Consider the following 24,854-nt stretch of genomic DNA (forward strand, 5'->3'; position numbering starts at 1 on the left):
AATTATAATACGCAGAATTCTAATTAATCATTTTCATTTTTTATAAATCTCTCAGATGAGGATAAAGAATCTCATATATGAGAATCATTAAGAATAGACAGTGTTCTCTGCCTTGAGAATCGAGTTCTACTGTTCGGGCTCTCCTTCTCTCTCTCTCTCTCTCTCTCTGCAAGGAAAATTGTGTTACCGAAATTACATTCTCCTGGAATCGTATTCGCGATAAGATATTTATCAGAAAATTAAGAGCGGTTGTCTAAAAGGAGATGGAGGCATTAATGAAAGATCGCCTAATCTTCCATCGCGCGGCTCGAAGGACTTCGCCGTATACTTCGGCACTTCGGTCAACAGGGATTTGCTTTAACGCTACCGTGTAGACTCGTGACGTCACAAGAGCCGCGAGAGAGAGGCTGAAGGCGTTAAAGCTAATCGCCGCGCCGGTTACGCGCGACGCGCATATTAATTCCAAAAACTAGTTCTCGCGCAATGTATGCGTGACCGACTTGAACTTGAAGCGAAGGAGTACCGCGAGAGGAGCGTTTCAACGAGCGTGCCGCGATTTCTTTTCTGCTGAGGGCGAGACGCCGAGGCGAGTTTTCGACATTGCAATGAAAGAGCTGATAAGAAACTCGTGTCGCTTGAAATAAATTTATCGTAAGTAGGTTTAAGTAGCAATTCCAGTTTATTTCTTGTCATATTACTTATAGAGAACAAGACCACGGGATCTGCCATAATGCAAAAAGTACAGAATACAAAATACAAAATAAAATATTATTAAATGGCATCTCAATTGATATATCGTCGTGTTATTTATAGACTAGAATAAAGTATAATTAGAATAAAAATAGACAGAAATAGATAAACAGAACGAAACACATCAAATAAAAATACGCTCATTAAAATACAACGTATATTCATGAACAGGCTCCTGAAGTTTGACGCGAATCGCGGCTCGTCCAAGGTGGGCTCTGAAGTATCGATCGAAACATCGCGCACGGCGGACGATTCGAAATTGAATGTTCGCGGCACGTTGGTGGGCCGCCCCTCAACGTTCGCCGCTCGTGCGTTTCCGGCGCGGCCTCGGTCGGGCTCGCGCGCTCAGGCAAAATGTCGTCTGCTAGGCGCGTCGTCCGTCACATTCGTCCGTGCAACCGGGTCGGGCGTTCGTGACGCGAAATTCGTGGCGCGCGATAAGGCGATAATGCGCGGAGCGCGCGCGCGCCGCGCTCGCGAGTAAGACGGCGGTGTGTGACGACGACGAGTGTGTGACCTGTGCGACTGTGCCGTTCCGTGGCGACCGCCGCGCGCGTCCGAGCGCGTTATCCCGGGTGGACCGAGCGGACGCGCCGCTCGCCGGGCCGAGCGGACGAGGAGTGCGAAGTCGCGTCGTCGCCCGCTGTGCGAGGGGCTCACCCGCGTTCACCCGTTGCGTTACCGTTCCCTCCGTTGCGCCGCCGACGGCGGGAAACAATCGATTTTCGCTCGTTTTTCCCCCGTCCGGACGAGGGGGAGGGAGGGAGGAGGGACGATCGCCGGCGACTCTCGGATTCCCATTCACGGCCGGCCGTCGCTCGCGGACGATGCCGCCGTGAGGAAGCGGCGCACCACCACCATCACCACTACCACCAGGAGGCGAGAACGTCGCGCGGAAGGTGCGACGGATTATTTTCAACGTAAGCCTCTCTTTCTCTCCCCTTTTTCTGCCCTACGCCCGCGGTCTTTCTCTCTCTCTCTCGAGCGTCCGTTGACGCGTCTTTCTCTCTCTCTCTCGCTCTCTCTTTCCCTTTGCGCGTGGCACGCGTAAATCGTCGCCGTCGCGTGGCTCTACCGCCAAGTACCGCCTGCAGTTAACGCAACGCTCCGAGCGTCGGCGGGCTGGCGCGGGAGGGGAACGGCGCTCCGCTTCGCGAGAACGCCGGAAGTAAGTAGAATCCTCGTTACACTTGGCGTGCGGCTAGGTTAGCTGACTGACGAAACCGCGGCGGCGGTGCGGCGTACGCGGCGCCACGACGTGTGTCTCGATTACGTCGCCGACGGCGACGGCGACGAGGCACGCGACAAGTGTGACCCGTTCTATCTCCCCGAATTCCGCGAACCCGTTCGCGATCGCGATTCCTCGATTTCCTCGTCTCGTCTCGCCTCAATCGCGGAGACCCGTGTGTCGCGATCGCGTTGCGCACGCTCCCGACGCGTACTCGCGCGTAATCGCGGTTATATCCTCGCGAAAGTGCGGAAGTGAGTGAGAAAGAAAGTGCGGCAGAGTTCCTCTCCGAGAGTCAATGAGGAAGATCGACTATGGAAAGTCTACATTTCGATCGATATTTTCCTCATTCCTTACCCCTTTCGCGCTCTCTCTTTCTCTTGTTTTTAATTGTATTATGTTGCACCATTTAAAATACGCGTGACGGAGGGGCAGAGATTTAGGACGTTGATAAAGACGAATATGACTAATCCCGCTTTATTTCGCGTTTGTTGCGAGAACGCAGACGTTGCGCGAGCGGCCGCGTAGCGGTGCACTCTCTATTTGTTGGTTTTCGTGCTTCACGTTTTTTTAAGTTCGCGCCGGGAAAAGTAGGCTGCGGTGTGACTAAGCGCGGGCAAGCAGCCGCCGGTGCGATATTCAATTTACGCAATCGACGGACCTTGAATGTGTGGGAAGTGTAACGTGATAGCGCGGTGATAAACGCGGACGAGAGGAGATCGAAAATAGAGAGGTAGGACGAGTCGATAATTCGCGCGCGCGGCCCGTCGAAATCGTCTCGTGTCGGATTTCTCATATTAAAGCCGATTTGCGTATGTATACGTGTAATCGCGCCGTGTTTTCGAAATACCACGCGATCTCGAAAAGTTTCGGGATCGATACCGGTTTACGGTTAAGGTTTCACGCTGTTTTCGGCCTTGCGTCGAAATTTATCGCCGCCGCAACCCTCGACCTACATAATTTGACCTATACGTTTCAGGCAAATAGGACTTTCCGAAAGGAAAAAATCGGCGGTGCTCGTAGGCGAATGAGAGTGACGCTCGTCGACCGATCGATGAGCGGCGCGTTTAATAATGTATTTAAACTCTCACTGTGTATTCACTTTCCCGAGGAAAAGACTCGTAATGCTACAGTTAACGGCAGATGCGTGTCTCCGAAACTCATCGTGACGAATTCATGCGGCTTTATTTTAGAACGGTTGACGAACGAAGATATTTCTCTTCTAGAATGAATACACATCGTAAATATGCTAATTTATTTGTGTAGAAATATACATTTATTAAATTGAAATTTATTCGCTCCGACTTCTTTTCGCGATAACAGGGGAACTGCCTAATATTGCGCCTTATTTTATAAAATTAAAATTTCGATTTAAAAAATTCCATAAAAATGTGTAAGTAACTCTATCATTTTATTCTAGGATGTCGTAATGTGATCTCAATGATATGAATGTGTTTTCATACCTTTTTTTGCCGCAATATTAATAACGCAAGACACCTTCTGAAAAATTACAAAACCTCGTTCGAACTATGCTCTGCAAACGCTATGCTTTATATTACAGTTTGGACTAAAGTAAAACAAAAGAACGTCCAAAGTAGCGTCGTTCAACAGTTTTTACTGCCTACCGACAGAATACAACACGTAACAGACTCAATATCGTAGAGTGTGAAATTTAAGAACAAGGGCGATAATAGGCACAGTTCCCCTAAATCCATATAACAATCAATAACAGTCTCACATTAGATGTATCCAATGTATCGTATACAGAGAATCTATAGAAACGATTCAAGGCTACGTATTTTTACGCTTTACAAAAGCCATTTCTCTAATATATTTTTTCTCATTTCATATTCACTCATTTCACGAGGCATATGTGAATGCTTATCTGTCGACGATCATTATCATTAGATACATCTTCTACATTCTGTATTAGATTCAAAATAATAGTATGAAATAAGAAAAAATATATTAGAGAAATGATTTCCTGTAAATAAAAAATTCGTAGCTTTCAATCGAAATCGTCCTTATAGATATTCCGTTTGTTATATTCCATTCTTGAAGCGAGACATAAAATTGCGCCGAATTTTCTGGTACCGAATGTAAGCGGGAATTGCAAGTAGACCGGTATATGTACATCTCTCCTTGGCCTTGTCGCACTTAAGGCTAAACAATTCTATTTACTCGGCATGCAAATCGCGCTCGACGTTGGAGATGAGAGACGCGCTCCGCGAATCAGATATAAGTACGCGATGAGAATACGAGCGCTAGAATTAACGTTAAGAAACCGTAACCATTCTAAAACACGAGGTGCCCAACTTCTCTATCTTTACCTATCGCCGTCGGTTTCGACAAAGCGTAACAGTCACGCGGCAGATGTGAGCTTTCGTCGGCGACCGGTTATAACCGTGTAGCACCCTCGTGAGAGCTCTTTAATGGCTCGCTCGTAAAACCAGATCCCGAGACTCCGTCTCTGAGTAAAGTTTACTATTGTAAGTAAACCGTCATCGTGCGCGCGCGCGCGCGCGCGCGCTCTCGTTGCCGCGACTCTTGCGGCAGCCTTTTCGTTACGTTTCAACCGGAAGCGGCGTTAATTGCACGGCGCGAAGGAAGCGCGAATCTCCCGGTGCAATCTATCTCGGTGAATTTATGTCGGGCTTTACCCGAACGCGCGCGTGAGTCGATTTCTTTTTAACCGGATTATATATACCGGTCGACCGCGGTTTTCGCGCGAAAATAATATCCACCGCGCGACATTTCGCGTTTCGCCTCGTTTTTGCGAATCGCCCTCGCTATACCGATTTACGTCCGAACCTGCGTTTTATTTCGCGCGAATCGAAGCTCGCAAGTGGAACGGATATCCGCGCCGCGTCGTCGTCGAAAGCGGTTGTGGAGAGAAAGAGAGAAAAAGGGAACGAGAGAAGAGAGCCCGGAGAGGTTCGCGCGCTGCCGCTCTGTGTTCCGCTTCTTAATTACGGTTTCATCGTGCGCGCGCTCTACGTCTCTCATTCCATTCATCGCGATTTTCTCGCGGACGAGTGCACCTTAATAGCGGCCCCCTCGTTAATGCCGCGTTTGATACAATTTAAAATCACGGAGGGCTTTTGTTCCGTCGCGCGTTAACCGCGTTGTCCGATACCAGTCTTCTCTTTGTTTGGAGTAATCTAACGGTAGATATCTGTGTGTGCGTGCCGCGAGCAGCGAATTCCGGAAGCTCGACGCTTGGCAACGCGAATAGAAGTCGATAGATAGGTTCGGCTACATTTGTAAAGATCCCGGGTAGGGTCAATGCACGGATAAGCTAACGACAAACGAATAGCTAGTGTTTTCATAACGGTTTGTATCGGAGAAATATCATGTGCGTGATACGCGGGGAAAGTAATGTGAATTCGTGATTGCTAGGATCTACGTGCTCCGACAGGCGCGATGACACAATAATATCCATTTCTATCAACGCAGGTTAATTCTAACCTTGGTTTAACTTACCTGTCATCTTTTTCTAGTTGTAAAAGTTTGAAAAAGATAGAAAGTAAGTTAAACCAAGATTAAAGTTAATCTACATTGGGGTAGAAATGGGCATAAGTCGGATAGAGGAAAAACGAGTTTTACGGTTTACGGGAAAAATTAAGATGGATTTATTTGTGAAAGGTTTGCGAAGTAACGATTTATTTCACAAACGTAACAAGATATAGTTGAATATTATTTTACTCATCCACACACGTGTCGCTGTTCGTTCGTCAAGGTCGTCAGCGTGGCGAGATCTCAAGATAGCCAGTATTATTTTCAATTCGTCCCCTAGGTAGCTAGGAGTTCTCGGAAACCGCGCGGCGTTGCGGACGCCCCCGTATTACAGCGGTCTCAATAACCCATGTATCGCTCGCGTGATAAACAATTCGTGCTCTCGCAACCCTCGTGGATTCTCTATCGCAACCACTTTTCTCAACCCCCGCGGCGAACTAGAGCGGCCTCTAATGGAACGAAACAAGCGCTAGCAGCGAAATAATATCATTCCGTGCCGCATTTCGGGGCCGATGAGCGATGCTATGCTCCATTTTTTTTCTCATTGGGCACTTACTATGCCGATCGAAATAATTCCATTTCGTCTAGAAAACAAAATAGAAATCTAGGAAACAATTAAAAAATTCCGATCGGAATAATTCCAACAAATCCCGTAATATGTGCCTTGTTTCGCTCGCAATCGCGGCAGTCGCGGCACGTTTCGGAAACAAACGCAATCCGCGCGGGCGCGAAGACGAGAGAAGGAGCGAAGGGGAGAGAGAGAGAGGGGATAACAGGGTGATGAGTGTTCCGTTTTCCGCAGTGGACGCACGTGCGTCGGTACGCACGTGTGTCGGATGGACCGGTGCCGGTGTGGCGTTTGGTGTTTCGCCAGTGTCGCCGCCAGTGATGTAAACAACGTCGGGAAATGGCCGCGAATTGTTGTTGACGCAGCTTTGTGCTGGTAGCGGCGCGTAAGGACATTGCCATCGGTGCGACGACGCGCCGTAACGGAAGTGGTGAAGACGCATGCGGCGCGGCACCCGAGCATGGTGTAAGAGAGGCAAACGGACGGCTTGGGCTGCGGGGATCATGGAGTTCGAGCTGGACGGCAGCCTCAAGGAATGGGCGAAGGACAAGCCCCTGAGCATCCTGCAGCTCGATCCTGCCGACCGGGCCGTGCTGCGAATCGCTGGTGAGTACCGCAACAACGTCGTACATCGACCGCCGCTTGTACCTTAATTGCATGCCTACGGTGGAGATGACTCGTGGGGATATTCCGGGGTATCCGAGCGCTCCGCAATATTCTAACGTGTATATCCCCGACGGGAAAGATACAACAGAGACGTTAGAGATTTGCACGTAAAATCTACGCGCGCGAAATCGTAGCGGATTTCATTGTTCGGTCTGTTTACGATTCATGACTTCATGAATTTACGTTTAATGCCAGTTGAGTAAGATTGAAGGAACTTGAATATAATATAGAGACGTCTGCTTTCGTCAAAACAATTCCGCGATTTAGTTTGTTTGAAAATAAAGACCCCGATCGTGTTAGGTCGCCGGTATAAAAGCAGTAACGGCGATACTTTAGCTAGCATATTCGAAAAATTGCCCAGGTAAGCTGAGTACCTTGCCGTAACTTGCTGCTCGACTCGCCTCTCGACCAGCAGCCTCGCATTCGCGCATTCATGCGGCGCAAATGCGCGCGGTGAGTCTGCGAGATTTAGAGATGCTGCCCCGATGTCGCTGATTCATCTTAATCCGCTCGCGTTCTCGTCGCGACGCCGCTTTCGCATAGGGTTCAGAAATGTTAACAACGTTGACACGCGGCTATTTCAGCCGGTGGTTATTTACATTTCGCCGATAAATATAGCGGCGCATTAGCAAGTGCACGGTCGCCGCTAAGCTCGTCTCGATGCAGCACACAGTCTGCACAGCGCAAAGCGTTGTTCAGAAACGTGTATTTTTCATTTTGCTCCCGGGCGACAAAACGGATCGCCAACTTACGTTGAATGTATCGTAAACATCCGCGAGTGTGTTTCGGCTCGACCGACGTCGAATCCACGTGGCTTATCCGGTCTGACGAGATGTTGAATTGTTGATGTTATTGCGATTCGAAAATGTGAACGCGGAGAGAGAAACAACTTCGGAAATCATTGACCGTTGAACCGTGAAGCTTCGAAATATCAAACGATAAATTATATAAATAATAATATATGTCCTATTATTGTATTATTACTAATTCGCTTTCTTTACGATATTGGTGACTGACTCATCATAAATGAATCATTTTAAAACTCATCTTTGTTACGAGATAATTTAATTAGAGCCTATTCTAAATTCATCGTGCACTTTGACGTAATCTGATATATCGGGGACGTTGACGCCCGATCACTGGCCGTATCGTTCGCATGCAAATTCCTCTCCCACGAACTTTACGATCTCTTTGTACGTATAGACAACGTATCTCGTATAGTCACCATATACCGTATCATGTAGTCGTTGTCAGAGCCTAACGTTATCGTTCATCGAATCTTCGTCATTTACTGCTCGAAGAGACGGACAGCTGATAAAAGCTTAACTAGATAAACGTGCACTCCCTTCTGACGCTGTTGACTATTCGAGTGGCATTTACCGCGCCTAGATTTTTATTATATTCTATATATGGGATATTATGCACATAGTGTGCATAATAATTGATATAATATTATCGATGATAATTAAAAAATGATATATTTATGTCGAAATCATATTTATATGATTGTGTAAAGTTGGTGCCTCATTTTCAAAATTTGTAAAGAAAGATTTAAGTTTTTAAACGGCAGAAATGTTTCCAAAAGTTTATCTAGAGCTTTAATCTTTTTTCAAAAATGAGGGGCCAACTTCCACATACATTAATTTTTCGGCGGTCGTTATTACTTTGATTGTCTATTTTGCTGTTGTATTGTCCCTGATTGATGGAGTGCGTCGACCCCTCGCGAATATGCGGTAACATGCGAGCACTCCGCGTATACCGAATTCAATTGTGTGATTAGTTTTCTGACGACTCCGTTCATCCCGGAGATAATTAGGGTCACGTCTAAAATAATAGGTAATGGATGAAGCGTGTGTTAATAGTCCGTTATTCTAACAGAAGACCATGGTGGTCGGCCGGTGCATAAAGGTTCTGGGGGCGTTACCTTTCAAAATTAATACGATAACGTCGGTTGTCTGCTGGCCGTCTTAATTTGCGAGACTAACGATTAACGATCTTTAGACACATCGCCAAACGCGATAAATTAAAATTTTGTCAAGAACACGTGAAATTTGCTACATCTCTTGACAATAAGGCAATATTATGTAACGTGCGGTGCTTTCTTTCGTTTTTTTGTCACTCGATAATTCTTGAAAAGAACACTGCCTTGTTGTATCCTCGAATAATGAAGACGTAGATTTCGAATTGTGCGTGCTGGTGTGTAGTTAAAGATAATGGTATACGACGAACCATTTTTTATCATAAATAATGGAATATCGTGAAAGTCTAGGACAATGACAATCGCGTTTCCGTACTTCGCGACATCGTTATACACAGCCTTCAACGAGGGGTAGCAATGAGAGCAGAAACCCGAGAGCGTTCTGTAAATATCGAGTTTCGCGTCAGAGATCGCCTTACGGCGATAATTTTTTTTAAAGACGTCTTTTTTCCGGTGCCTCGCGCATCGCGACTTTCGACCTCCTCTGATTATTATCCGTCTCGGGCATGCATGATGTTGCGTGGGTGTCAATAGTCTTCATTATTCGAAGGGCTCGGATGTACAAAAATAGATATTTTTCCGTCAGGAGTGAATAACCCGCGATAAAGTGAATGAGAAAGAATTAACATAGTAAAGAGGAGTACTTCTTTATGCGATAGATTCTCTTTACAACTGACATGTTAAGATTTCTAACCGCGATTGTATACATATACAATTTAATTTACGAGACACGCATGTAACTGCAGCGTAAAATCAGTAGCTAGCGCAAGATGTATTAAGTTCCTATGTATCGCATACGCATCTATTCGTTAAGTATTAATGGCCCGTGGCAATTTAAGTTTGTTATGCGCTATTAGTCATAAGGTGGTCAGCGCGTGTTTCGCAGTAGCACGTTTCGTGGCCGTCTATTTGTGTGACGATGATGTGATGCAGGAACTACCTGTCCATTGTTGCGTAATTGAATCATAATATGTCTAGTCATAGCGCCGTATATCATCTATCAATTTCTTCCTGATCGAAAACTGTCATAGTTCTTTGAATCTTTGCCCATTTCTACCAATGATAAACTTTAATTTCGGTTTAACTTACTTTTAATCTTTTTTTTTAATTCTTAGAACAAGGAAAAGGTAAGAAGGAAGTTAAACCGAGATTAAAGCTAATCTGCGTTGATAGAAATAGACATTAGAAAATTTTTATTAAGAATGTTCTGACGTAATTTATCAATTTAATTGAGAAGTTTTATCAAATCGAAAAGAAGATAACATTTATTTAATCAAATAAATTCAAATACAAATTTGTCATTATTTTTTTACTTTGTGACTGCGTTATTACATTGTTATTTGAAAGACTTACCTTAGTTATTTAAATATGCTATAAAAATTTAATCAGTCTATCGAATATTACCTGAAATATTTTCTTTAAATCGTTTTAATTCTCGATTTAATAAAATATCACAAAATTGATTGGAAAATTCTGCACAAAGATTCTTATTTAAATATTTTTGAAGTATCTAATAACTGTTAGGCGCGTCTTGTAATATTAGTGTATGGCTAGGTTCGCCAAGTTTTCAACGATTAGTTTCTCAAGCCGTTGACAGTGGCATCGTTTTTGTCTACTGGTTAGGCTGGTCGAATCGTTCTATCTCTTACGGACTATAGGAAGTAGGGACAAGTTAGGTCAGTTCACATTGAGCCACGACCGTGGAGGCGGCAACAGGTGCTCGGGTCACGGTTCGATGGCCGGCTATACGCCATCAGCCCAGCCGCCTCTTCGTTCGCTTCTCTGTCTAGAGTCTGCGCTTGGCGATGCGCTCTCCACTTTTAATTATTGCCAGCTGGACGATTTTCCCTGTTAGAGGCCATTTTGAGTTTCGCGGCGTGAAAGTTCTTTGGAGAAAGGCGCTTCTCAATAATTTTGTTACTTATAGAGTAGCTTATTTAATTACAATAAAAACTACTAATTACATTAGTAGGTTTTATATTGTAATTGAGATCTTTATCGAGTTAAGCAACAGCGAAATCCCGAATTACTCTTCAAGTATCCCCACATAAAATCACATGTGCGCCCATATGTCAACGCGTAAACGTAGAACGTAGCTGTTTAGACGCGCAGACTTCATCGGGGCATGCAGACTAAACTTACGCGCGCGAGGCGTTCGTGAGCATTCGTTCGTCGGTGCGCTTTTAACGCTCGGGGGCTTAATGTAAATTTAACCCGTGGACACAATGATCACCCACTCGTGTCCGCGCGACTTTTCACGTTTAACTCCATAATTCGTGGGAGATCCTAAAGAGCGCGCCGCACACCGCGAAATATCCTGGCATTTTCCGTCCTCCTTCATTTCTACCGAAAAGCAAAGAGCAAAAGTAATAGCCGACCCACCACCTTACCTGGTACTAACTACCGCACAATTCGCAACACACCGTTAGAATATTTCGCGACGCGTCCGTCGCATAACGTCGCGTTGCGAGCCGCAACGTTGTAGGCGCGTAAGCGGAAAAATGTAAGTAACGAGTTGATGCAAACTAGGTTCATTGCCTCGTACAAGAGCTTTTAGCGCTCTAAAGCAATCTTGCATAATAATATTCCCGAGGAAGATAGAAAGTGTTTTTTTTAGATTTTTTAACATTATCAATTTTTTTTAAAGCTTTTAAATATTACCACATTTTTATATCGTCATCTAATCTTTAGGCACAGAACGTTTCTTTGGAAAATTTTAAATTTAGAGAATTGAATATTATTAATATCAAATATATCTTGGAACATCTTCGAACACTTTTATAACACTTTAACGTCTGTGTATACTTTCGAAATGCAAATGGTACTTTTAGAATGCCGCTCGTGCTCGAGTTGAGCCTGCACATGTTCCCCTGTGGTGTCAGTTGCTATGTAAATATACCATGTAACCGCCATATACCTGATGATACCGGGGTGCTCATTCCGACTTGCTTATTGACACATATGTTGTAATTAATCTTATATAACAACTCGTGTAATATGTTTTTTCGTGCGATGTTTTCTACTGAACCGTTGTTAAAGGAGAACTATTTTGAAATAGTTTTACATTTGAGAAGTTTAACTTTGTTGAACATTGCACTAGAAGTCACTTTTATGTAGACAAATAGAAAAATAATCTTCGCTTATTTTAATTTGATACATTTAAGGCATATGTGGCATAATTATAATAATATAAGGTTGCATTTAGACCAGTGAAAAATTTCGTTCTGAATACCGTTATAAAAAGAGAGAGAGAGTTAGATAGAGATCAGGCCAGTTAGTTTGACTTATAGACGTGAGATTCTATTTGCGATTATTCTTCTTCCGTTAACTCGGAAACAAAGAGATCGTAACAAACGTATAAATCACACGTTATATTTTATTTATATTATAATTCCTATAATGCAGTTGTTAATTAACAGAAGGGATGGATCTACCTTACCAGCAAGAGATATCGGAATATCACGCGAACGTTGCTCCCATCTCATCGATATCGCAACCGTTTTACCACACCTTAATATCGTTATCGTGTAGTGGCCGTTGATACTCAACTCTTTCGGTGATAAATTTTTTTCAGAGAAATTATTTTAGTAATAATTTTATTTTGCGTTAAGAAAAGGTAAGAAAGTTTTTAGTTTGAAATAAACATTTTATCGATTATCTATGTTCTAACAATGAGTTTTAAGATTTGCTTTACTCGTGATATACGATAAGACACGTGCAAAAACAATGTGTCATCGCTGGCCGCGCAATGTTGATTATTCGCACGAATGTACTCCGTGAATCGCACGTCGATCTCGATTTTGCAACGTTTGATTTTGCACGTTGCACATCTCTAAGCGATATGAGTGCATTTACTTCGAAAATGTATGATCTTTTCAAGAAATTTATTTAAGTGTTTATGATGTACACACTCTCAAAATATTTAACACTTGCAGAACAAAGGATTTCACAATTTGGAACAAGCTTACCTCGTGAAATATTTTTAATCTGTCTCATTTTTTTTCGAATAACCGGTACTCTTACAGTATCCAACACTTGCACGATATTTTATGTTTCAATAAGTTTTAAGCACACGCATGGATTACATAGATGCCGTGTAATTTTTGAAATTACTAAAGATATCCCTTCGATAATTAATATTGGTAGCGAGGATTTATTTAATCAACGTTCGATGTAAGACTGATTTTATACGTGAAGCGAGGTACTTATATGTTTGGAGTAATCTTGGTCTCCATCATTGTACAGTTAGGAATGCCAGTTAAAGTTGTTGCCAGCTATGTAAAACGCGAGTTAAATTAAAAAAACAGCCATGATTGGGTCGGTAACACTGAACAGTGTGACGACAAACCCAAAGACTCGAAGACATTTAAGCTTATTTAGTACTACAACTGCGTCTGCTTATTTAAACATTGAGAGTGCAACTCAAATTCAATTCTCTACGTTGTGTTTTCACCAAGTTTTAACTGCAAAATTTTCTAATTAAATTTACGGATTTTGATTACATTACATTAATTATAATAATGATAATAACATTAATTAAGATAAAAGCCAGTATAAAGTTCCTTCCTCGAGTTAATTTGGAATGAAAGATTAGTATGTGAATTTTCCTGGTAGAGCAATTTATCTTTCATATTGCGATTATAACTATACATGCCGCGTTGGATTAAAGTACGAATGGCTGATCAATTTAAGCATCCCTAGGCACGCATATTGCCGAGGGTTACGTGGCTGCGAGAAATAACGCGTGACCCCACCGGGCAGATTTGACCAGAACTCTCTCTCTCTCTCTTTCTCTCGTTCGATTCGCCCAGTCTGGGTACGCGCTTCTGGGTGGGGTATCTGAAAGATTGCCGGTGCTCTAAATAGTAGTGGTGGCCCTACGGTGTCTTCCACTTGATCACGAGTGCTTCTCCGGATCGAACTCTAGAGCGTCGTTAGAGTCCAAATAATCGGGCGTGAATGCCTCAATGATGACGCCCGTTATGATACAAATACGACTGCTCTCCCGACGAATACCGTTCGACGAAGCGCATTCGAACACTTTTCGCACGTCTTCCCGCATGAATTGACGCCGTGATAACGTTATCAAAAATGTACGAATAAGAACGTAGATAAGAAATCGCGATCTAAGACTAATTGAAATCCGCTCCGTTATCGTTCTTGTAATCAGGCGAGAAAATACAATAATATACAATAATATCCCGGCTCGGCGGAGAAATGAACGAGGGAACGTATGAACAAAAATCTACTTCCGTAAACTCACACCTCGTATATATGTATACCCCTGCCGGTCCGTGACCTGCCTTACTGGCTCCTCCGGCGTGTAGCCTATCCTCTACGGCGCGATATCGGTGTGAGGAGGTGCGTTCCTCGTCCTCTCTCACCCTTCATCCTGATTCTCTTCTCCCTCTCTTTTGGTCTATGTTTTACACTCCCTCCTTTCCATCGGGTCGCGCTCCTTCGTCTTCCGCAGGAGCGAGCGAGCAGGATCGCGATCGGGGAAGCCGATGGGTCGACGGCTGGAGGGAGAGCGGTGAGAACGGTTGTCGGTGCGGTGAGGAAGGCAGAGGGGAACAGGCCCGTTTCTTGGATCTCTCTCTCTCTCTCTTTTTCTTCTCTCTCTTTCTCTCTCGGGGGAGAGCCGGCCGCCGGGTGGGCGGCAGTTGTCCAGGCGTCGGCAGTCTGCGTTCCGAGGCGACGTGGCCTGCACGGCGGAGCGACACACCGCGTCCTCTCCAATTCTCAGTGCGCTCTCTTCTCTCTCTTTCTCTCTCTCTCTGCCTCCCTTCTCTATCCTTCCGTCTTTCAGCCTCTGTACCCTCTCTCCGAGTCTCTCTCTCTTTCTCTCCCACTTCAACGCGTGTCCCTGTCCGCTCCTCGTCGCTGCCGTCTCCGTCCTTGCGCCTGGCTCTATCTCTTTCTCCATCTATCCCGTTCGCTCCTTGTCGCTCCAGCACCTGGCTCGCGACGCGACTCTCCGCTCCGCTCCGGATACTCGGCGACTTCGTCAACGCGCCGCTGCCGCCGCCGCCGTCGTCGTCGTCGTCGGCGCTCGGTATATACATACTTATACACGTTCGTATGCGGCTCCGTGAGAAGGAGAGAGAAGAATCTGCAGTGCCACGTTTCGAAGCGCCCGGTCGTCGCCGTGTCGCGCGTGTTTCCTCCGCAACACGAGGAGTAGTGAACTGTGCGCGGGCGCCGAACGACGCGGAGAGCAGTGAGCGAGCAGCGCGGTTGGCTCGTTCGCGTTTTCCAAGCCCCGGTGTGTTGCCTCGTACGCGGGTGTCAGTGACATTATTCTAGTCTAGTAGGTAACAGCCTAGCGGCCCAGAGCCGACGGTAACGACGACGCAGAATCCTCGCGATGCCGTTCACCGGACGGCCCGGACGCGATATAAAACGCTAACGTTTCCTGAGCTTAGAGCGAATCGACCGTACGTTCACGTTATCAGCAGCGATAAACGCGATATGGGCGTTTTACGGTATCTCAAGCATGCCGTCATTGCGACGACTCCGTAACGGCGCGAGGATTCTGATCGTGATTGACACGTGTACGGAGAAAACCGCGAGTTTTTAACGATATATCAAGTATTGTAGGATATTTTATCCCCTAGACTAAGGTCGGCCAAACGTATGTCCAGCTGTCTACGTGATAATTGTCGAGTCGCGATGTCCATCGTCCATGTCCTTCTTTATTTATTATGTCAAAGTTAAATCATAACAAGCGCGGTGAGAGAATCGTCCTCGTGCGCCGAGAGAGAAAGCAAGGCTGAAACCGACGCGCACCGCGCGAATTATAATAGTTGTGCGAATCTAATCAAATCCGAGACTCTTTATTGCATATACTATTGATAAATTGATTGACACTACAGTATCGAGTTTTGTATTGGTTCGATTAAGTTCGAAGTCTGGCACTAATAATACGAAGGTACCAATCTCCATGGTTATTCGATAAGAATACAGTTGCGGTCAAATACGTTTTTTTCCGTGAAAAATAAAATAAAATAAACTATATTTATCAAGATACGTTATTATTTCAATTTTGATCGTTAATTTTGTTTGTCATTTGCGGGACTATATTCGACTGGCCATCGAACTACATTTAATCACAAAAATATCCCGAACGGCTTGGCAACATTGGCCAAGCGTCTGTTTGAGTCATACGCCTCGTAATCACGGCAGTTCCGACACTCCCTCCACCCTTCTGCTTTCTCATTCTCTCTCGATCGATAATATGTTCGATACCAATACCTGCTCTTTTCTCGTACGGCGACTTTTCCACTCGTTTATCATTATTGCTCGTGCGTGCTCGATGTACCTGGAAATGTTTCATTGACATCGGAATCGTGATGTAGACTTTTAAATTGCTACATGGTTTACACATCGTACATATGTATATGTCGTGACACATAGATTTTATCGCACGATAGATTTTAACTATGAAGGAAATGATGTGTTTAAAAACAATATTATTTTATCATTTTATCCTCGAACTATTTAAATATTTTATTTTCATGGAAACTTTGTTTACGCGCATAAGTTTAATTAATTAATTAATTCACCTATGTAACTAGACTTTCCTAAAATTTTCAAAAGAATCGATCGCAACGCCGTCAGAAATTTTAATACTACTTCAAAGGTGTATATAAGTAAACGTAAATTTTTTACTACTGAAGGATCAACAATGGCGTCACATCGGCGCCTACCGGTTAAGCGTTGCGTGTTTATCTGTCATTATCGATACGCCTGAGTCGGATAAATACAAGATGGCAGATATCGCGCGAGGTAAAAACACCACGGGTAATTTGCCTAGTATATTTAATAAGCGGCGCAAACACGCCGGTCTCCAAGATAACGTTAGAGAAATAGTCATCGTCGGAAATACTTAAAATTTCATCGCTAACGGGCTCGTTCTTCTCGTCGACAGTTCAGAAGACATGTCGTGCCGTTTGAACGGTTTTCCCGGACGTCGCGCGCCAAGAGAGACAGACACAGTCCCAGTTGTGGGATAAGAAGAAAGTCGTTTTTATCGAACGCGACGATTATGTAATAGACACCGAGAGCGAGGAGCAAGCGCGAGTCGACAAGCCGCATGACAAAACTGGTCGAGGCGGAGGACGTGCACGGGAGCACATATAAACGCGTTTACTCACGCGCCGGCTTCTCGTGCGCGACTTCTTAATTTGGTTGGATCGCGAAACTTTTACTCGAATTGGCGCTGCCTAGTGCAGTTAACCCGCCGTTAATTCGCTCGGCAAATTTACTCGACAAAGATCACAGAGTACATAAATAATCGTGATTCTTGAATCTAAATTATTCTCTACGGTACTCAACCGTGGAAATTATAATGAGTTTCGAGAGTACGTAATATCAACCGAAGACGTAAATAGCTTGTTTTGCACTGCTAAGATCAATACTTGATCGATCAATATATCTTTTATTTAAAATCAAAGACTGATTTTATTCGTGTCAACTTGTGAAGAGGGACTGTTTAAATTCCTTTGAAGCTATATGTATATAAAAACTGTTTCCTGCGCTATCATTATTATTCCTCTTTTGTAGTGGAATTACTCATCGACAAATCTCATTCTTCTTCATTAATGTCTCGAGAGGCTCGCTTTTCCTTTCTGTTATTCTATCTGCAGCAAGTTTAATGCTTTTTTAATGCACCGCGACGCTTTACGCCGAATTACCGTAAATGACGTCTCGCGTTCTCGCGAACGATTGTGCTCGATGAAATCATTCTCGCTTGTTCCCTCGGTTGCCCCTTGGCGAGCGATGGTGAACTCATCGTCTCCTGGTAAACGATACTCTAGCAAAAGGAGTAAGACAATATTGAAAAAGACTGCAACGACAAAATATCCTTTTATGGTCAACCGGCGAAGACGAATTCGCGGATTGTGTCGTCAGTAAACATCGTGAGAGGTGCGATGATTCGATTGTGGGCGAACACGTCTAGACAAATACAGGTGGGGCCCCATTCGATTTCGGGCTTAATACACGCGCTAACCGGTCCCTTCCTCTCGAGACTAGATTCCACTGACCTAAACGCCATTCTTGGTAGCGCCAAGCAGGGGCAGCAGGTAGAATTCACTTTTCACAATAACAGGAATTTTACTCGTATCGTTTGGCAGCGAAAACGATTCTATTCAGGGAATATCTCGGGATAATGAACAGTAAAACATGTGGAATTAGTAGTCTTCCTCTCGGTGCTGAAGAAAGGTGTAGAAAAGTGACGATCTCGATCGTGAAGAATCTCGCGAGTTTGCCCGCGGCTGTACTTCTTCGTCGCTAATTCTCACGGTTTGCCGGTCACCCTTTATTTGTACACTAGTTAGCTGGTACTTCGTGGCAAGAATAAACGTGATTCCATCCATGTTGCTGCTTGACGTCGGTGGCGATTGCATTGTGATCGAACGCGAGGCACGTCCGCGCGCGGATTACGCCTCCGCCGGCGCGCGGAAACTCGCAACCTGCTCTCGGTATAGCTCGTGACATCCGTGCGAACACTTTCGTATCGTTATCTCCTGCTTAACCCACGTACTCCGCGGCTCGCGCCGCCTTTTAAGGGCCGATCACAACCGAAGGTATCGCCTTTATTGTTCCGCACTCTTCTCGAGATCAATCCTTTATACAGATGGTTAGATCGAAGTGAAATGTAAATTTTAATTTGCGATTGAGTGGGACAAGAAATATTTTCTTATATACTTATGTAATTGTAATAACAATAGAATTTTTTTTTATTCACGCTTCGTCACGTTTAACTGCCGAAGTCGCGCTTCAGGAAGCGACTTGTTTGTTCTGTCAGCCTCCCGCCCACCTTTGTCTACCTTTGAAATCGATCCTCGGTTTCTCATTACCTTAATCGTTCTCGTCGCCCGGTCTCTCACCGTGCGACTGTGTAACTGATCGTCCGAGCCGACGCCCTATCAAGGGTACCACGGCCGAACGACCCATACGTCCTACGAAAATCCATACGTGTCGATCATAGGTAGGTACGCAGAAAATACACGGAATCGAAGGCGCGAATAAACGCGCGTGGGTAACTTTTTCGTAATCCGCGCGGGACGCGCGACTCGATTAGTCTCGGCGGGCCTCTCCGAGTCCCCTTCAAGGTTAATCGCGGAGGGAGTAACCTCGCTGGGCTCCGGGAGTAATGGGCCGAGATCGACTGCGGACCCGTTATGCGACTTGGCGCAAGAATGCCGCCGAGCCGGCCTCCGTGTAGCCCGCGTTATGCCGCTCGCGATACGAGCGCGCGCGCGCGCGTGCCTTCCTCTCCTTCGCTGATTCTTCTTCGCTCTCACGAGGGAACGTTTCTCCCCCTTGGATTTTTTTTCATGAATCTTCTGTCGAATGTAATTTTCTGCCATTTTCAACCTCTTTAACTGCGGAGCCATCGGTATCGCGAAATTTCTCGCTCGCAGAGGACACGCGAGGAGAGGATACCAACTCCTATAGCCGTTGCGAATATTCGTGTATGCGCATAAGCGAGTAATAGCCGCGCGCAGACGATTGCTAGGCGAGTGTGGTTTCGCTCCGTCATTTAACTTGTCGGTTAATACCCCGTGGTTACATGTCTGCGCGCGCTTCTCCCCGCGTCATGCGCGCGATGTTAGATATTAACGCATCGGGAGATATTAATGCGCGTCCCTTCGGACAGTTTCTCTCGCGCGTTATCTCTCCCGCACGTAGCGCCGGTCGTGAGTGTCCCTATTGATGGATCCCGGGTCCCGGGTCCCTCGATGCATCCGCGTTTTTGGCATACCTTTACGCCTCGCGACGTATGTATGACGTATGCTCCGCGAGAGCGGACTATGCTCATATAAGGCGCACGTGTACTCGAAGGATGCGGGAGAGTAAGTTTTCTCGGAACGCATGATTCAGCACCCGGCGACATTAAGAGCGAGACCGTCGTCGCTCGTACGGCCATTCGGCGTTTAATGAATTAACAAGGGCTCGTCCATCAGGCGTCCCGTCCCGATGCGGTACGGGATCAATTAAAGCTATAACGTTCACGGGTCAACGAGCGGCGAGAGATGCATTCTCCTCGGTTCGAGTTTAGCTTAAATTGAATTCAGAGCGGAAGAGGTACCGTTAGATTTTAAATCCGAAAACGAGCGGCGAATTCAGGCTGCGAATTCACGCATCGACGAAAAAACTCTAATTGCCTTCGCGTCGAGTACTGAAGTCGCGAGTTTTTCAGGAGCTAGTTTTTTTTATATCTTCTTTTTTCTCGCAATTATATTTATAACGGTGCCGACGAGAAGTATATCGACGGGGGGAGTCGGGGGGTCGGGTTCTCGCGTGTAATGACGACCGTCACACAGAGAATGACCTCACCCAACCGCATGTCGCGTGGCGGCCTCGTCACTCTGTTTTCTTTCCGTTTCTAATTTCGTGCGGGGCGAGAGTGACGACCGGCTTCTTCGGCGTGCATGCATGTGCGTACGATGCGCGGTGCATCCGATCGCGCGCGCGGCGCGACCGAACCCGATCGTGTATGCGCATCGCGCCTCGCGTTGTCGCAACAACACACTTTTCGTATTCCAAGCACGCGACTCCTATCGTCTTTAGGCATTTAGTCCTGGTTTTTCTTTCTCGCTAGATTCTTTTTAAATTTTATTTCGAGAGGGAGAGAGGGAGGGCGGGAGAGAGAAAGCGCGTGATATGTTTATGAAATGGTAGCGCAATAATCGCGTCTACTGACAGCTCTCCCCGCCGCCGCGCGCCGCGTCGGCGAATTGGTCCATGACGGACCTTCCTGACACACGCACCGACCACACGACGGGCACCCACGTACCCATTCTCCGTTTACCATATGCGGGGAGTTCGATCTCGCGGTTAGGCGCGCTTCCATCGTCGCCTTAAGGCCTCCGCCGGTGCCAGGCGTGTGCGTCGGCGCTCAGTCTCCACGCGCCTCGCGGATCGTCAGTTTGAAAAGGTCGCTCGATCTGTCCAATCCCGCCCGTCGTCCATCTGTCCGTCCGATTTCGCTTTTCGCTCGGTGTGTCACAGCCGGGATCTTCAACACCGGTACTGCTCGAGCCGTAGGTGCGTGTCGTAGGCATTACAGTGCTATGAATTGGAAAGAGAGAAACAATTATCCGCCGGTTTATGCCCAACAGTTTGAGTTTATTTTACCAAGTGAAGAAATTGAGTAAAAAGTCTGTTAAACGAGTATAAGTAGTGCAGTGGCCTGGTACAAAATTTATCCGTAAATTTTGACGTTATTAGCATTGTTCATAAATTCTGCGATTTAGTCTTTTATTTGTAAAAAGTATGTAATTAAAATTTGCTATCAAAGTTTACAAATTTTTGGGTTAAAATGGTGACTGATATGTTCGATTAGATAAATCAAGTTAATCATATTTAATCACATTTTATTGCCGTTGTTGCGGTTATCCCATCCTAGTCGTTAGCCTAATATATCGGACGATCGATTGTAAATTTGATGGGTACCGCGTGGGTTAATAATACCTGGTGGCCGGGCGTAACCGTGATCGAGTTTCTAAGTTCTTTACTTTTTGTTAAACGTGCATCAAGGCTGCTGATTTCTAATCTAACCCGAATATATCGATCGTTCTTTCATTTTTACTTCGTCACTCTTTGTTTCCACTGCTTTTCTACACTTTCCTCAATCTGTCGATTCGATGGCTAACATATCAGTTTGCATTACTTTGCGGCGATTGCATCGTCACATATCCAACCGCCTAGAAGAAACGTACAAATATATGAAAACACAGGTTATATTAACGGTAAAAACGAAAATAAGAAACGAAAACGCAAATAATAAACAGGAAATAAACAATCGCGAAGCGTTATTTATGTTTTAAATAATTCGAAACGTTTCGAGAGGCTTTCCGAAGGGTATGCCTTATTTCTGCGCAGCCGGCTCGAGAAAACGAGGATTTGACTGTCGGACTTGCTCGCGTACAGACGTGCGTCTGATTACTCTTGACTAATTGTAAAACTTACAATAAATTCGACGTGACCAGAGACAGAACTAAGACTAAATTCACTAAATCGCTCGCCTTTGCCAGACTTTTCCATAATTTCATTTTCACACATCCCTCACACACATACCAAAATTTCTTTCATATGCATAATAAATTAAACATGACTCAAGAGTGTAGCTAGTATGATTTTGGGATTAATTTTGCAAAAATGACACTTTTGGTCGTAAAATTGTCGAGGTTTTTCTCCGGCCGCGTGTTTTACTTTTAGAATGACTTATCAAACATTAACATTCGAATATCTTATTCGCGCATTGCGCATTATCGTTGTACAGGTTTTCCATCTTCGTGTTGTCACTGACGGGGGAGCACGACGGCGAGTCGGGCGTTTTTTTCGAGAATTCACAAAGTGCCATATCCTATAAGAGTTCGGGGGCGACATAAAACGACTCGCAATTTGCATACGCCGGCCGCGCGGCACATTGGAATCCGAAGGTGAGGGAATCCTTGGCCGATTCCTCGAACGACGGGAGGGTCCCGAGAAAACCGATCGCGTTCCAGCCGAAGCTGGTGCACGTCGTGGTAAACAACGACGGATAATCGGCGAATACCACGGGATACTCGCGCGCGTCGTGCATTCCGCCGCGCTGTCGAACGGCGCGGTGATAAAAACGGAGGCGGAGGAAACGCGAGAGACTGTTCAACGAACGATCGAACTTGAAAAGCCGAGGAGCTTCTCCGACTCGAGAGCGAACTTTGAGAGAGAAAATTTGCAAAAATGTGAGAAAAATATACCCGCACGTCACCGGGTACCAACGAGAACAAGCGTGTTCAAGCACACCTCGAGAGATAAGCGCGATTTCTAACGAACATAAACGTCGAATGGTGAATACGATTTAAACGCGGAATAAGCGAACTAATCGAGTCCTGCCGCCGGCTGTTGTCAGGGCGGCGGAGAACGGTGCCGGTGCCGGTGCCGGTTCCGCGTTCTCGTGGTCGTGAAGTGTGTCATGATAGTTCGCGCGTGAGCCGGGCATGAACGTTGAAACCTGCACCCTCTACTTCGCTGGGACGGCCCGGGGCCCGGAGAAGGACAGGATGTCGACCCAGGCTTACTACAAGGAGCGGCTCGGCTTCGACCCGGCGGATACCGTCGCCGAGCATCAGCGCGAGCAACGCTCCCAGCACGGTTACGAGGAGTCGCTCTCCAAATTCAAAGGTCAGAATGCGAACGGATTCCCGGAAGATGGTCCGGGATGCAATGGCGAAGTCGGGGAACACCGTGCCGGCAACACCCAGGCTTTCTGGGGCTGCTGGGCGATGTTCATTGAGGCGCACGGTAGGTGGAGAGAGACGCAGAGAGTTGGCATGCGGATGCTGGAAGATTTTTCGTGAAAGCTCACTTGTTTTTATTCTTCCTTTCTTTTTGTCTTTTTTGTGTTTTTTTTTTGTGCCTCGAAATTTTTATTTTTCCTTACATACCTTTTTAAATAAATAAGCAGTTTGCTATTTATCCGACTACCGATTTTGTATAAATTTGGAACGAGAGACGTTTTCCTTGTGTGAAATTAACGTCTTTGGGATTAAATCGTTGAAACTTTTATTCCAAGCACGCGACGACCTTCGCAACATGCTAATTTCGACATTCTTGCCCGGTTTAAGAGAGGATACTTCAAAAACAGCTATATAATTATGGAACGGTTCCTATATAAACGACTATAATTCAAAGTTGGCTATTGAAGTGAATATTCATGACGATACCTCTGTCGGCATAAAATGTAAAATATCAATTTACGATATAATAAAACAAACATATAAATACAATATCCTTCCCAAGTTGATATTAACTGTAAAATTAATATTATTTATATTTGTTTTATAATAATTACAGTATAACCGCGTTTATACATAAAATTTGCATAAATATTTCCAACCGTACGTCCAAGTATGCGATGCGTTTGCTTGCAGTTTGCAGATTGCAAATTTACTCACACACGACGTGATGTTGGTTTTTACTAACTTGGCGATTAAATTTGCTCCATCGATCGCTCGTAACACGCGCGACATACGCGTCTGAAAGGTTTGAGTTACGCTCGCGACGTTTGTTTGATAAATGTTTGAGCTATGAGTGTCGCTTTCCTCGCCTCACCTTTTTAGCAGCGTGTATAGTCGAGTCGAGTGTAGTCTACGCGCGGGAATATCCAAACTCTATATCGTCTGTATACATAACATAAGTAGGCAGATAAGTAACGAGAGAGTAGTGGTTCTCTTTCATCGTTTGTCCGCTCAGACTATTGCCGCTCAACTTCCGTCCACCCTCGAGAGAGAGAGAATCCGGAGAAAAATTTCAGAATTTGCAAAGTCACGCGGATCCGGTGTTGCACGCGCGCGCGAGACTGTCCGCGGCCCACCATTTTACAATTGCGCCAAGTAGACAAACAATAAACAATGGCCCGTCGCTTTTCATAATCTCTGCCCACTCGGATCGCGCATTGCGACTCGTATACGCCCAGTTATAGCTGCTTTTCACTTAGCGCAAAAGTAAACGGCCGGAAGGCTCGTACGAATGACGTCAGCGTCGTGTCGTTCGCCGCGCGCCGCGGGATTGATCGCTAATTTAATCGTAATTACCGGCATCGCGTCCGGCGGAGAGTAGGTAATCCAACCCGTGACGCGGCGGCCGTTACGTCGTCGTTATCGACGTTGTTGCTTTCGTATCGTATCCTTCGCGCCTTCGTTTCCTCGGGTTCTTTTGAACGGAGCCGATGGAGCGAAGGACGCGCATTATGAAATCGAGAGTCTCTCTCGTCCACGCATTACGATCTCCTTTTGCACCGAGCTCACCGGGGAACTTGAGAGCGCGGTGATTAATAATGGAATCGTAAAACATGCTCGCGTCATTGTTCACGAATAAAGTATATGAGATATCTTAGCCGAAGATGTCAATCAGCCGTGAGGTGATTCTCTTTCCTAGCTTCTATAGAGGTGTCTTCGAACGTTTAATTGCGTGCATTGAAAATGGAGTAACGTACATCAACTGGCAGAAATATGACTAAAACTTTAATAAATTGATAGAAAGAAACTAATTCTTGCTCGCAATTAATTTATATACGGGATTTTAAATTCTATTTAAAATTGAAATGCCTTCTTATATTGAAAAATATAAATCTTATTACAATTTTCATTAAA

General features: G+C 45.3%; 2 protein-coding genes across 29 annotated transcripts in view; one reads left to right on the forward strand and one right to left on the reverse strand.

Annotated features, from left to right (window-relative positions):
- LOC112451593 (venom serine protease 34-like) overlaps positions 1–13,203 on the reverse strand; it is a 21,362-nt gene extending 8,159 nt beyond the window's left edge. Inside the window, exon 1 of the mRNA XM_025011294.1 lies at positions 12,675–13,203. Coding sequence (XP_024867062.1) covers positions 12,675–12,702 — 28 coding nt within the window. The 5' untranslated portion in view covers positions 12,703–13,203. The remainder of the gene's footprint in view (positions 1–12,674) is intronic.
- Positions 1,393–24,854, forward strand: part of LOC112468894 (microtubule-actin cross-linking factor 1) — a 100,895-nt gene continuing 77,433 nt past the window's right edge. For 17 of the 28 annotated variants that reach the window (XM_025038293.1, XM_025038357.1, XM_025038424.1 and 14 more), the window contains exons 1-2: positions 20,628–20,763; positions 22,001–22,884. In XM_025038293.1, coding sequence (XP_024894061.1) covers positions 22,701–22,884 — 184 coding nt within the window. In that variant the 5' untranslated portion in view covers positions 20,628–20,763; positions 22,001–22,700. Of the gene's footprint in view, positions 1,671–6,296; positions 6,669–14,021; positions 15,017–20,627; positions 20,764–22,000; positions 22,885–22,970; positions 23,005–24,854 lie in introns of those variants that run through there. The other 11 variants (XM_025038319.1, XM_025038348.1, XM_025038405.1 and 8 more) reach the window with 5 other exon arrangements.

This window comes from Temnothorax curvispinosus, unplaced genomic scaffold, assembly GCF_003070985.1.
Source record: "Temnothorax curvispinosus isolate PA1 unplaced genomic scaffold, ASM307098v1 QBEX01000258.1, whole genome shotgun sequence".
Taxonomy (NCBI): domain Eukaryota; kingdom Metazoa; phylum Arthropoda; class Insecta; order Hymenoptera; family Formicidae; genus Temnothorax; species Temnothorax curvispinosus.